Source organism: Poecilia mexicana, unplaced genomic scaffold (assembly GCF_051168715.1).
Source record: "Poecilia mexicana isolate PSO_F unplaced genomic scaffold, ASM5116871v1 scaffold_3, whole genome shotgun sequence".
NCBI lineage: Eukaryota > Metazoa > Chordata > Actinopteri > Cyprinodontiformes > Poeciliidae > Poecilia > Poecilia mexicana.
Genome location: NW_028263372.1, coordinates 12,843,414 through 12,855,881, shown reverse-complemented (window position 1 = coordinate 12,855,881; position 12,468 = coordinate 12,843,414). Strand labels below are relative to the sequence as shown.

Genomic DNA, 12,468 nt, shown 5'->3' with positions numbered 1-12,468 from the left:
AGGGACACCCCTGCCTTTCATATCAATAGAGTCTTCATATGAATAAAAAAAAAACCGCCTAAAACGACCTCACCTTTTAACAACATTTACTTCGCTGTGGTTCATGTCGATGGGGAACATTAACCGGTTTCATTCAGTTATTATTGCAATAAGTTAAAATTCAACCTGCTTAAATTTCCACGCATCTGTCTTAGATTAGCATCCATCCTTCCTTTCAGCCTCTTTTTTTTTTTACGTCCCTGAAGCTGCAGACGGTTTTTATGCGTGGCGAGCGTGGAAACCTGACAGATGGCCGAGTAACTTGATAAATAATCCTGGGCCTTTTTGGTGTTCTTCCTGCCTTCCGCAGCGCAACCCGTGCTGCAACTCGCTTTGACTCTGGAAGCAAATTACGCAAGATGCACAATCGCAGCCGAGCTGATCCTTAATGCAAATGAAATGCTATGATCAGTTTGACCCCTGCGGGGCCTCCAGAGGGTCCTCGCTAAAGTATAGTTTAAAAGAGCCGCTTTACATGTTGCCCACTTGATTTGCACCTCCGTAAATGCTATACATTTCTGATAAACTGTCTTATAATTCGTTATTTTTGTTATTTGACTCGAATTAGCAGGAATTAACGATAATCTCAAGGCCAAATTTCTCCCAATATGGGGTCAGCGGGGGCTTAATTGGGAATTATCCCTCTATCATCTTTGTGAGTCAAAAATTGTGAATTATCCAAAGTGTCGTGCAGCTCAGCGTGTGTTTATATGTGCGTTAGAGGAGGGGAGGCAGAGAGGGAGAGCTATTACACATCAGCATGACAGCAGGGAGAGAAGGAGGAGGAGGAGGGAAGAGAGGTTCCATGTGCTTCCTGTCTACACGCCATTCACCTCCCTGAGCTCCAACAGGATGGAGGTCCTGTGCGCTGCTGCTGCTTCTCGCATTTCAGCCAACTGACACAAAGTTCACACTCTGCGGTGTTTTGTCCTCTGTTTTTAATCGTCGTTTCTATCCGGACACATTAATCCTGAAATTTCATCTCCTTGTCATTTTTATTTTTTTGTTTTATTATTTTTCCACTCTGATCATCGCTGGGGTGTTTGTTTTCGGGAGAGAAAGGTACGTCGTTTTATTTAATTTTTTTTTTCTCTGTAAATTCAATTAACTTGAAAAACACATATCAACCTCTATATATGTTTTGTTGCTATCTCAAGCACGAATCTCGATTCCTGCTTTGGAGCATGCGTGCATCTTTGATAAAAAAAATTTAAAAAAACTGTTACTCAGCCATTAAACTTTAATGAAAAACCTGCATGCCAGATCTCCGCGGCCTACATTACGGCGTCAGTAAGGCGCAGGTGAACGTGAGAGAGGCCCGCTCCAGCCTAATTCCCGGCTACTGTCTGAGGCTAATCTGCACTGAAGCTTTAATTATATATAGGGCTGGTCTTTTATTAACAATGCGGGGACGCACGCTTGGATCCGTGTAATTACCAGAAAAGCAGCTTACAGTTGCTCTTTTCCTCTCCGCTAAGCGCATTGGCGCAGCTCAGGCTGCATTCTCCTTCTGTCCTTTTCCGTGTGTAAGGATCTTATGTGACTCTTAAGTAGCTGCTCCGTAAGTGCTGAGCCGATTTGAAGATAAGGGGAGCAGGAGAGGTCCTCCTTCCACGCAGGAGGTCACCCCCCAAAAAAAGAAAGAAAGAAAAAAGAAATCCGGTAGAGGAGGCCGGACGCGCAGAAGAAGGGCTCAGACTGATTTCACTTTTGCAGTTATAAAAATCTTCATAAACAATAGTAATAATAATAATAATAATAATAATTATTATTATTATTATTATTATTATTATTATTATTATTATTATTATTATTATTATTGTTATTATTTAGAATTTCGTATTAATTAATTTATCAGTGTTTTTATTTGCATATTGATTACTTATTTAGATTTAAATGAGCAAAAACAAAACAGTTATGATTAAACAATTGATATAATTTCATTTAGTGCTTTTTTTTTCTATATACTTATAAAACAAATATTTGAACACCTTTTTCCCCCCCAAGCTAAATTTCAGCACTTTATCTTTGACCGTCAGGCTTCCAGGGATGGAGTCGATGCCCGGACATCTTGGAGACGCGGGACGAGACGCCAGCTCTTCCCCGAGTTTGAAGCAGGACGCTCAGAGCTTTTCCAGCCCAAACTCCCTCAAACCGAACCAAGTGAGTGAGACCTCCCTGTACGGGGTGCCCATCGTGTCTCTGGTCATAGATGGGAAAGAGAGACTCTGCCTGGCGCAGATTTCCAACACCCTGCTGAAGAACTACAGCTACAACGAGATCCACAACCGCCGCGTGGCTCTGGGCATCACCTGCGTGCAGTGCACGCCAGTCCAGCTGGAGCTCCTGCGGCGCGCCGGTGCGATGCCCATCTCGTCCAGGCGCTGCGGCATGATCACCAAACGGGAGGCCGAGCGGCTCTGCAAGTCGTTCCTGGGGGCGCACAGCCCCCCGAAGCTACCGGAGAATTTCGCCTTCGACGTGTCGCACGAGTGCGCGTGGGGCTGCAGAGGCAGCTTCATCCCCGCCAGATACAACAGCTCCAGGGCGAAGTGCATCAAATGCAGCTTTTGCAACATGTATTTCTCCCCGAACAAGTTCATCTTTCACTCCCACCGCACCCCGGAGTCCAAGTACCTGCAGCCGGACGCGGCAAACTTCAATTCGTGGAGACGGCACCTGAAACTGACGGAAAAGAAGCCATCTGAGGATATAAACCACGCGTGGGAGGACGTTAAGGCCATGTTCAACGGGGGGAGCAGGAAAAGGACTCTGCCCATGAGCGGGTCGGGGATGTCCTCGTCGCTGAAGTCGCAGGCCTCGTCCAGCTTGGCTCCAACTAGCTCCCCTGAGATCCCTCACAAAACTTTACGGTGCGACGAGGAGCAGGGAAGCAATAACTTAAGCTTGGCGGGCGGCGCGCGGAGCTACCCGGTCATCCCGGTGCCCAGCAAGAGCTTTGGCATGCTCCAGAAGATCCCCCCACCCCTGTTCCCTCCCCACCCGTATGGCTTTCCCAGCTACGGGCTGTGTCAGAAAAAGAGCGACGGGGTGACTGACGGTAGCAAGCCCGGTGTTCCCGGGGTGTTTTGGCCCGGCGCAAAGGACTCCCTCTACCCAGCTTTCCCCATGTTCTGGCCCGCAGCCGGTGGGCTCCCCATGCCGCCCTATCCGGGCTCCCCGCCCAAGCCTCCGGCAGAGCGGCCGGGCGTCCGGCAAGCTGAGTTGGACCTGTCTGACCAAAGCGACCGGGGCGCAAACACACCCAAAGACACAACTCCGCACCCCCACCACGAGCGCAGCCCCAGCTCCCAGTCCTCCTCCACCAGGAACGACGAGGACAAGTCCGGGGACGAGGCCTCCCAGAGGAAGATCAGCTACATCTCGGCCTTCAGGCCCGTGGTCAAAGACGCGGAGACCATCGCCAAACTCTACGGCAACCGGGACGGGTTCGGCGCGCGCCCGGGCTACCTGTCCCCGGATTTCATCAGCGAGAGCTCCAGCTACAGGTCGGCTTCTCCGGACAGGGACAGCGTGGTGGACGACGAAGACGACGACCCGGACGTGGACGTAGAGTCCAACCGGGGTCCGGAGGAAGAGGAGTCGGTCCTGATCTCCCCCGGTGGGGACCTGCGAGGTTCCCCCGCGCTCGAGCGGGTCTGTTCTGTTGCCGAGGAGGGCCAGGAGCGGCCCAACGGCGCCTCCAGCCCCGGGGCAGCTGGGGCATCACCGCAGGGCTCGTCGGATGAGGACCGGCAGATGCGCAACGGTTCCCCCCTTCATGAGGTGAGATTGGATGAAGTGAAGCTTTAATGATCCCCGGAGGGAAAGTTGGACTGAAGCAGCGGGGGTAAATATGATAGAAATGGTGACCAGCACAGATTTAATCAAAGGCAATTGGCCTTTGCACTTTGTAAAACAGAGATAAAATTACCTGCTCTTGAGCAAGGCAGCAGGACTGGGTTTTTTTATTATTTAAATATAATATATATATTAAAAAACTACAACGACGTTTTTTTTTATTATTTAAACGAACCTGGTCAATTTTAGATCACAGGTTAAATTATAGCCCAAATAGGCCACCACTTACTAGTCATAATTTTAAATAAAAGGCTTTAATTATTATTATTATTATTTTTTTAAACAAAGCTTAATTTTTTTCTCTTTTTTTCCTTTTTTTTCCTCTGAATGGCTGCAATTATGTGAAGAACCGCCGCAAATGGCGTGTAATTGCGCTCTGTTTTGCAGGTGTACACACATGAAAAGGACGGCCCGGTGCTGCTCCTGAACGAGCCTCCTTCCTACGGCTCCAAGCAGTCCAGCAGACCCAGCGGTAAAATTATTGATCCAATTTATTACCGGCTGTTCATTCGAGCACATTTTGAGCAGCCTTTTAAGCCAAGACAATTGTCCTCCTGCTTATGTCCAGGCGTCCATCACATGACCGAAATACAAACGCAGCGCGGTTCAGCGTCCTATCCAGAGCAGAAGGACAGACAAGGTTTTAAAGTATCCTCTTTTATATTTCCCGATAAATACGATCAATTGTTTAAAACTAAAAGCTTGAAATCATCAGATGTTTTTTTTTTTAAATAAAGACATCATTTTAAATTTATGTGGTTTATTTTAATGGTTTATTTGCAGGTGATGGAGCTTTACGCATCGACATCAGCGTCCATGAGAGAGATCTGGAGAATATGGCCAAAGGTAGGAAGCGCTTTGAGTCTCATATTAAAGTTAACACATTATCCGCAATAATTCACAACGTAGCAACAATTTGAACGGGGCTAATCTTATTTCCTTGTTTTTGTTTTCGATCGTTTACATTTACGAAGCGAAACTGGGGGCCCTTAGCGATTCAAACAAATCCAGCGCGCGTGTGAATAAAAGTAACACACAGATTTCCACCTGATTTGAAACGAAGCCGCTAAAGACGCACGCGCCCGAGTCTCCCGAATGCGAATTTGCATTTTATAGGCCTACAGTGTTTCCATAGTTGTTAACCACTTAATCACGAGATGTAGGAGTTTTGACTTATTATTGTAAGGGGAAATCGTTTAGAGGCTATTAATATTTTAACGAACAGAGCCATAACCCCGAGGCGCGGCAGCTAATTATTTTACAACGCTTGGAAAAACCCTGGGACTCCGTTATTATCGTCTCCACCTCCAGGCAATGCATGGCAATTACTGCGGCAGCCTGCGAGAGAGACAGAGAGGGAGAGATGGAGAGAGAGAGGGAGAGAGAGAGGGGCAATGGTTGTTATCAAGGATGGAGACACACCTGAAGTCGCTTTACTGCGCGGGCTCCAACAGATCCTTATGAGTAGAAAAAAAATAGGATATGAATTTGATCAGGTGTGTGTGTGTGTTTTAAACTCTATTAGTATGTGGAGATGCGATGGGATCATCCGTCTTGATGCTAATGTCTCTTTCCAGAGGAGTTGCAGAAGCAGCTGGTGGAGCAAGTGGAGCTGAGGAAGAAGCTGGAGAGAGAATTTCAGCATCTGAAAGGTATGAGGGGCAAAAAGTGAGTGTATTCAGCGAGCTAAGAGTCGTTAGAAAAAAACATCAAGACGCAGAACGAGTCGTCTATCCATACGATGAGGTCCCTTGTTCTCCTCAGATAATTTCCAGGATCAAATGAAGCGTGAGCTGTCCTACAGAGAGGAGATGGTCCAGCAGCTGCAGATTGTTCGAGGTGGGTCTCTTTGGCAAGCAGATTCAGTTTGGTTCTCCTTTAAGTTAAAGTAACTCAACTCCTGTTGGTTAATCCAGCTAGCTTCTCATGCTCATAAAAGGAAAAAGTGACACTTGCATATTTGAAAAATCAACACTTGAAGTTGAGTTGTTTTTTCTTGTAAAGCTCCACGTTTATTTATTATTTTGTGCCGTGGTTGAGGGGATTAATGGACGTCCAAAGGTGAAAACTGAAGCCACATTGTTTTGCTTGTAAATGTTATTTTCTCCTAAATCATGCTCTGGAAAATTGAATAGACAGACCATTATGTAGCTCTGTATCGGTTACATGCAGTAGACATCAACTAATGCCACCCGTTAAAGGATTGGTTTAATGTTACAGTCGTTTAAATACAGGGTTCAAGTACACAGAGGGGTCACTCTAAATACCACAGGGGCAAACGGCACACATTACACTCCTCCACATAATGCTCACGATTTTATTTTTTATGTTTTTATTCTCCTCAGTAATCCTTTTTGACCAGTTATTTTATTTTATTTATTTATTTATTTATTTATTTATTTATTTATTTATTTATTTATTTATTTATTTATTTTTAATAGACACTTTGTGCAGCGAGTTGGACCAAGAGAGAAAGGCTCGTTATGCAACACAGCAGAAGCTGAAAGGTAAATTTGATCCGGTCCACAGGGAGAAAACAATATTCACATTTTACCCACAAGCTCTAATAAATATGCAAGTGCTACTTTTTTTATTATCATTATTTTTCAGTCAGCCTCTCAGTGGTCAGTATTAACTGTAAGGAAGAGTTAAAGTGCAGCCTCTTGTTTTTCAAGCCTGTCTCCAGTCGGTACTCGTAGTAGTGGAAAGCACTACAATATTTATTCCTTTGTTTTATAACGGCTGGAAAGTATTTTTATTGTGAGTGATGAGGGGGGAAAAACACTCAAACAAAGATAATCTGATTTAATAAAATCACCCCATCAGTTGTTTAGAGTGATTGTTTTATTTATTTATTTATTTATTATTATTTTACAGGAAATTGAATTTCTGAGATCTGACCTGAGCTTAGCTAATCGGTTTATCACTCACTTTCTTTCGAAATGTGTTTCTGCGTGGGGAAAATATTGCAAAAACAACGTGCAATTTATAAACCAAATTAAACAAAATGTGATCATTTTGTATGGTATAGTAAGTGTGGCAGCTGTCATTAGATGAACATACAAAACAAACAGTTATGACAGATTTCTCCTCTTATTTTTGGTGCTTTTCTGATTCCATCACCTTATCTCTTCTTCTTTTTGTCCTTCTTCTCCTTCTACTTCTTCTTCTTCTCCTTCTTCTTCTTCTTCTGCTCTGCTGTTCCGGCTCCCAGTGGAGAGTCAGCTCTACTTCCCACTGCTTCATTAGATGCATGAAAATGCTAATCAGCTCCTATTCTGTTACACCTTTGGTGACATTTGCTTTAAAGTATGTACTACTTGGCTAAAAATGTTCCCTTTTAATTACATCAATTGTAATTTTTGTTTCTCTTTGGGTAATATATTTATTTACATGTTAATTAGATACCATTATAAAAAAAGAAGTGCTGTTTCTCCACCAAAAGCCAATAAGCAGCAAATATTTCATAAAATCCAGCTAACTAAAACACTGCCGTGTGCGATGGTAGTGATGCAGAACAATGAAACTGGATGGAGTAAAATGGTCATTTCTTGTGAAATCATAATCATCTCATAACTGGGGAAAGACAAACCCTGTTTTCTCACAATAACAACTGCTTAGCTGGAAAGATGAACTTTATGACGGGTTTGGTCAACGGTTCAGACGACAACAGAGCTTCAAGATCTTTGTTGAGACTCCCGCTGACAGGAGGAACAAACTTTTCAATTTTTTTCATATAATAAAGTTTGTTATTCTCTGTCTAAGAAAAAGAAGAAACTGGGCGACTAAAGAAAGGAAAATAATCTGAAAGGTCAAGTTTAAAAGAATAATTGTTTAATGGTTAAACTTTCTGTACTTGCAGGGTTCAGGTGGTGGCTTTGCAAAATCGCTGAACAATATTGGTAATGAAAGAAACCATGTATGAAAAAGTCTGTCCGATTAGTTTACAAAACCCGAGTATGTGACAAAAATCAATGAATGACACTTTGACATTATTTGGTGCCTAATGATTAATCGATGTTGCCAGTCGACGTCATTTCTGAAAAACAGGTGAAAAAACTCTTTAAGCTGCTAAAACATTAAAACTCTTATGTCCACAGACAGGAAAACACAAGAAGTCTCACTAAAATAAAATAAAATAAAATAAAATAAAATAAAATAAAATAAAATAAAATAATCAACGGTCCCCCATCAAGAGCAAGTTGGTTGAAAAGTGTTAGTCATCGTGGATTTGGCCCTTTGCATGTTTTCACTACACCTTCCTTATTTTTCCACACTGCTACCATTACTTACCTGAAAGTATGAAGAGGCAGAACAGCTAAAGCATAAGAAAAATCAGTTTTTTGACTGATTTTTAAAATTATTATTATCATTATTATTCTCTGGATAAAAATCAGCTAGCAGCTGCAGAAGACTCTAAACTGAGGCAGAGATTCACCTCCAGCAGATCACTAAACACACAGTGGAATGGTTAAGATCAAAATGTATTCCTGCATTAGAGTGGTCCAGTTAAAGTTCAAACATAAATTAAATTGTTCCTTTTAAAATGGCAAAGTTTTCAGCTAAATCAAGGAGAAGTGAGCGGTGTGACGCAGACCTGTGTGAGGAAACTCACCAAGTTTTCAGCTTTTCTTCTGAGCCGAGGAGCAGAACAGATGTTGCAGATGCTGTTATTTCATCACTCAGATATGTGATATTAACAAAAAACAAATGTAATATTTCTGTTTAAGATAGCTTCTATTTGTAAAGTATTTAAGGGCAGGAGTCAAATCCAGACCCCGGTTTAGGTTTATTTAGGTCCTAATAAATATATCGAAAGATTAGACTTCCACTCCGTACACAGATATTTTCTAGAGGTGTTGTAACATGTTGTTGTATGAGACAAGTTGAAAGTACTTAAATTTAAGATTTAATTAAAAAGTTAAACACTAATTTTGTTTCATCAGTCATTTTTTTCTTTCTTTCTTTCTTTTTTTTACTTTTAAATGCTCAAGAGATAAAATGAACATGGTTTTTTTAAATGGAAGAAACAAAGTGGGCATTTTTTTTTTATAACTTCTGAGATTTCCCAGTCATTTGTTGTCAACTGAAACAGGTTGAGTTTTGCTCTTTCTTCAAACGCGTTTTGCTGCAATTTCTCAGCCTCCTGTTCTGGTCAGTCAGGTTTGCAACGAGCGAAGTGTCATGTCAGAATTAAAATAGAACCGGTCGCTAATCAAACTTTTGTTGTTGTTCTCGCCTTCATGTCCTCGCCGACGGACTCCTTCCCCCCCAGAAGCTCACGACGCCCTTCACCATTTCTCCTGCAAGATGCTCACTCCCCGTCAGTGCAACGGAGCCTGCACCTTCAAGCCGCCCCTGCTGCCCCCTTAGTGCCAGCGCACCCCAGCAGCCCGAGGAAACACACACACACACTCACAAACACACACGCTCACACACACTCAAAGATCCGGCCTCGAGAGCCTTCATGTGTTCACCTCTCCCACCTGTGACCCCGGGACTGCTGCTCCTCCTCCTGCTGCTGCTGCTGCTGCTGTGTGGATACACCTCTGAGAGAATCATTCAAGGCTCCGGAGGAGACGGACTGGGCCGCGGCCTCTCCTCCAAAGAACCGGACTCTTGTGTTAAAGAGGAAACATGAGCTTCACGCTGCGAACCGGAGAACTGCTGATCCGAAGCTGCGGAGCTCAAACCAAGGAACGAATGGAAACTGTTTGCTCTTTCACTACTCTGAAGAGAAAAATACTACATTATTTACATACAAATATATATATATATATATATGTCATGTGACAATGTGCAATGCTTGTATTTATTATGACGTTAAGTTAAAAAAAACTCATTTGTTAGATTCTGTTGCATCTTTGAATATGTTTTTACATGTATTTGTAATTTATCTTGGGTTTGTACACCGTGTTTGTCATGAAGCACTTTAAACGGACGACTTTTCCAAACACCAAAACTAAAACACGTTTCAATTCGTCTTTGCGCGTCACAAACGCAGCACGTAGTAACGAGCACTTAGCGCAGCGACCCCTTCAGGTTTTCACTTCAGACTGTAAAGAAAAGTTCTGCAACGAGCTAAAAGGAAGAAAACAAAACCAACACACTGATGCATCTGTTTAAGAATGTGTTTCTCATTCTTGCTTTCTGTTGAATTTGTCTGTCTCAGCAAACTGAACCAAAACCTTTTTTTTTTTCACCTGAAGCGCTTTTTATACGAACACTGTTCCAAGTATGTAAACTACAAGCTTCTTCTTTTGTCTTTTTTTGTTTTTTCTCATTCGCTGAACTCGTTCAAAAGAAGAATCGACTCGAAAGCAGCTGTGAAAGAATCGACTCTTGCTTTCTGACACAAACACACCATTCTCCTGTTTATCTCTGTACAAATTCAAATAAAACCTGAAAAAGCTCTCTGGGCTTCATGTCCCTGACTTTTACTGTTTTTTTTTTCCCCTCTGGGTCCCCTGGTGGGAGCCTGACACCTGCTGGCCTCTTTCCAGAACAGCTCCCCTCTCCCCCGGTGTGGATCAGGTTGCCTCCCATAGTAGTTTGAGCTCAACATGATCTCTTTCATTAGGCGGCCGACATCAGCGCATGACATGTCCAGTCATCTTCCAATGTTTGACGTGGAGTCGGGGAGGCGAGGTGGGGGTGAGGGAGGCTGGTTGATCCACTGGTGAAATCTAATTCTTCAGATGGGACGACTAATAGATATTGATTACCCTGCGTGCCTCATGCTGAGACAGACACTCGCATAATGTCACTGGTGCAGGTTGAATGCTAATTTTCTGCAGACATAATTGCCCTCTGAGGCAGAGCTTGTTCCCTCTGAATGCTGACGAGCTCCAGAAGATGAGCAGCATCATGACACGGTGGGGATGACTGGGGCTGATATGTGGACACAAACACTGACGGATAACTTGTCTTGTTGAGTTTGATCTCGTTTAATCGACCGACTGTCCCTGGGATTATTTGGCAGGATTTACGTTTCTCTTTGTGCTTGTTTTGTGTGTTGAGTTTTGTTTTTTTTTGGCATGTGTCACTCGCCTGTGATTGTTTTTGAGAATGTCTGTCTTTCTGTTTGCTGTTATTTTTATGAAATAACAGCAAACAGAACCTACAATTCAACACAATTGTAGGTTGAATTGTGTTTATTGTATTTTTGGGGTATTTTTAAGTTTTGTTTTTATTAATTTCTGTTTTGAGGTTTTGTGTCTCCCTGTTCTTGATTTGTGTCATACAGTTTGTGTTTTTTTTTGTGTGGATCTTGTCAGCATTTTATTATTATTATTATTATTATTATTATTATTATTATTATTATTATTATTATTATTATTATTATTATTATTATTATTATTATTATTTTTATTGTCTTTGCTTGGTTATTTTGTAACCTTTATGTAACCAGTCAGCAGTGTCTGGCCAGCGAACAGCAGGGCCTTCTTCAGGGATAAGGAGCTATACAAGCAGACAAAATGTGGTAGTCATTTTAATGTCATTGTTTTGTGTTTTTCAAATTTCTTTTAATTTGTGTCATTATGGTTTTTAGAGAATAGTTTTGTGTATGTTTTTGTGTCATTAATGTTTATTCATTTATTTTGTATGCTTCGGTTTTCCAAACTCTAATTTCAGTTTTGTTTTTTTTTGTTTTTTTTAAATCTGATAGTCTTAAAAACATTTTTTACTTTTGCATTTTTATAGCCTTCTTGCATCATTTTGTAGTTTCCTTATGTTCATGTTGTTGTTGTACAGTACACATTGTGGATGTGAAACAGAGCCAGGTCAAGGCATATGCAAGCTAAGCTGCTTCAGGTAAAGGGCCATTTCACATAAATTATAGCTAAAACCTCAAATATATTAAAAACAAAACTTGAGATATTTTTTTTCACTTTACAGAATTGCAGCTTTTTATTTGCTTGAGGTTCAAGTAATATACTGAGGAAAATTTTCATTGATATTTATGTTAACATATGTAATTTACTGTTGCTGGATGACTCATTTCTGCTGCTCGTGTCTTCAAACCGATCAATAAATAAATGACAGATGGAAGCTCCTCTCTGACTGCTGAGTCTGCTGTACTCCACACACATCTGTCACACCAAACGAGTAAGTCATATTTCGTCTCCACAGTTTAATTATGCCTATTTATTTCAGAAATAATGTGCACTGGAATTTGGGTCCCACAGCCTCAAGCGGCTCTGGTTTTGGATGTCAACTTGGTGAGCAGGTTTCCCTTTCTGTGTCTGCATGTTGCTTCTCCTGGTAAAAATACAAAGTCAATGCATGCTTGATAATCCTTTCTGTGACAATTTCTCTTCATTATATCTCTGTATTTCTGTTGGTTCAGATCTCTTTGGTTTTTTAACTTTCTGTTTCAGGAGGTTTTGTGCCTTCTTTGTGCTGCTAGTATCCCTGGAGTCTCTGTTCGCTGCGGTGAACAACACACACACACACGCACGCACGCACGCACGCACGCACGCACACACACACACACACACATCAAATAAACTGAATTGATGTATGAATTGAACTTGTATTTGACCTGCACCTCCAGCTAGCCCGTCA

At 42.1% G+C, this 12,468-nt stretch overlaps 1 protein-coding gene across 1 annotated transcript; it reads left to right on the top strand.

The window, feature by feature from the left end:
* Nucleotides 1-2,045: 2,045 nt before the first annotated feature.
* On the top strand, nt 2,046-11,962 carry LOC106924787 (SKI family transcriptional corepressor 1 homolog-B-like). Its single transcript, XM_088004178.1, has 8 exons — nt 2,046-3,825; nt 4,288-4,372; nt 4,469-4,540; nt 4,684-4,746; nt 5,478-5,552; nt 5,665-5,739; nt 6,342-6,407; nt 9,176-11,962. Exons 1-8 carry the CDS (start codon nt 2,089-2,091, stop codon nt 9,271-9,273), a joined length of 2,271 nt encoding a protein of 756 aa, XP_087860304.1. The 5' UTR covers nt 2,046-2,088; the 3' UTR covers nt 9,274-11,962.
* Nucleotides 11,963-12,468: the final 506 nt, after the last annotated feature.

Excerpts from the sequence above, each read along its gene's own strand:
- LOC106924787 (XM_088004178.1), top strand. The coding sequence starts at position 2,089 with ATGGAGTCGATGCCCGGACATCTTGGAGACGCGGGACGAGACGCCAGC. Across the intron at positions 4,373-4,468 it reads GCAGTCCAGCAGACCCAGCG|GCGTCCATCACATGACCGAA; the intron begins GTAAAATTATTG and ends GCTTATGTCCAG. Across the intron at positions 6,408-9,175 it reads AACACAGCAGAAGCTGAAAG|AAGCTCACGACGCCCTTCAC; the intron begins GTAAATTTGATC and ends CTTCCCCCCCAG.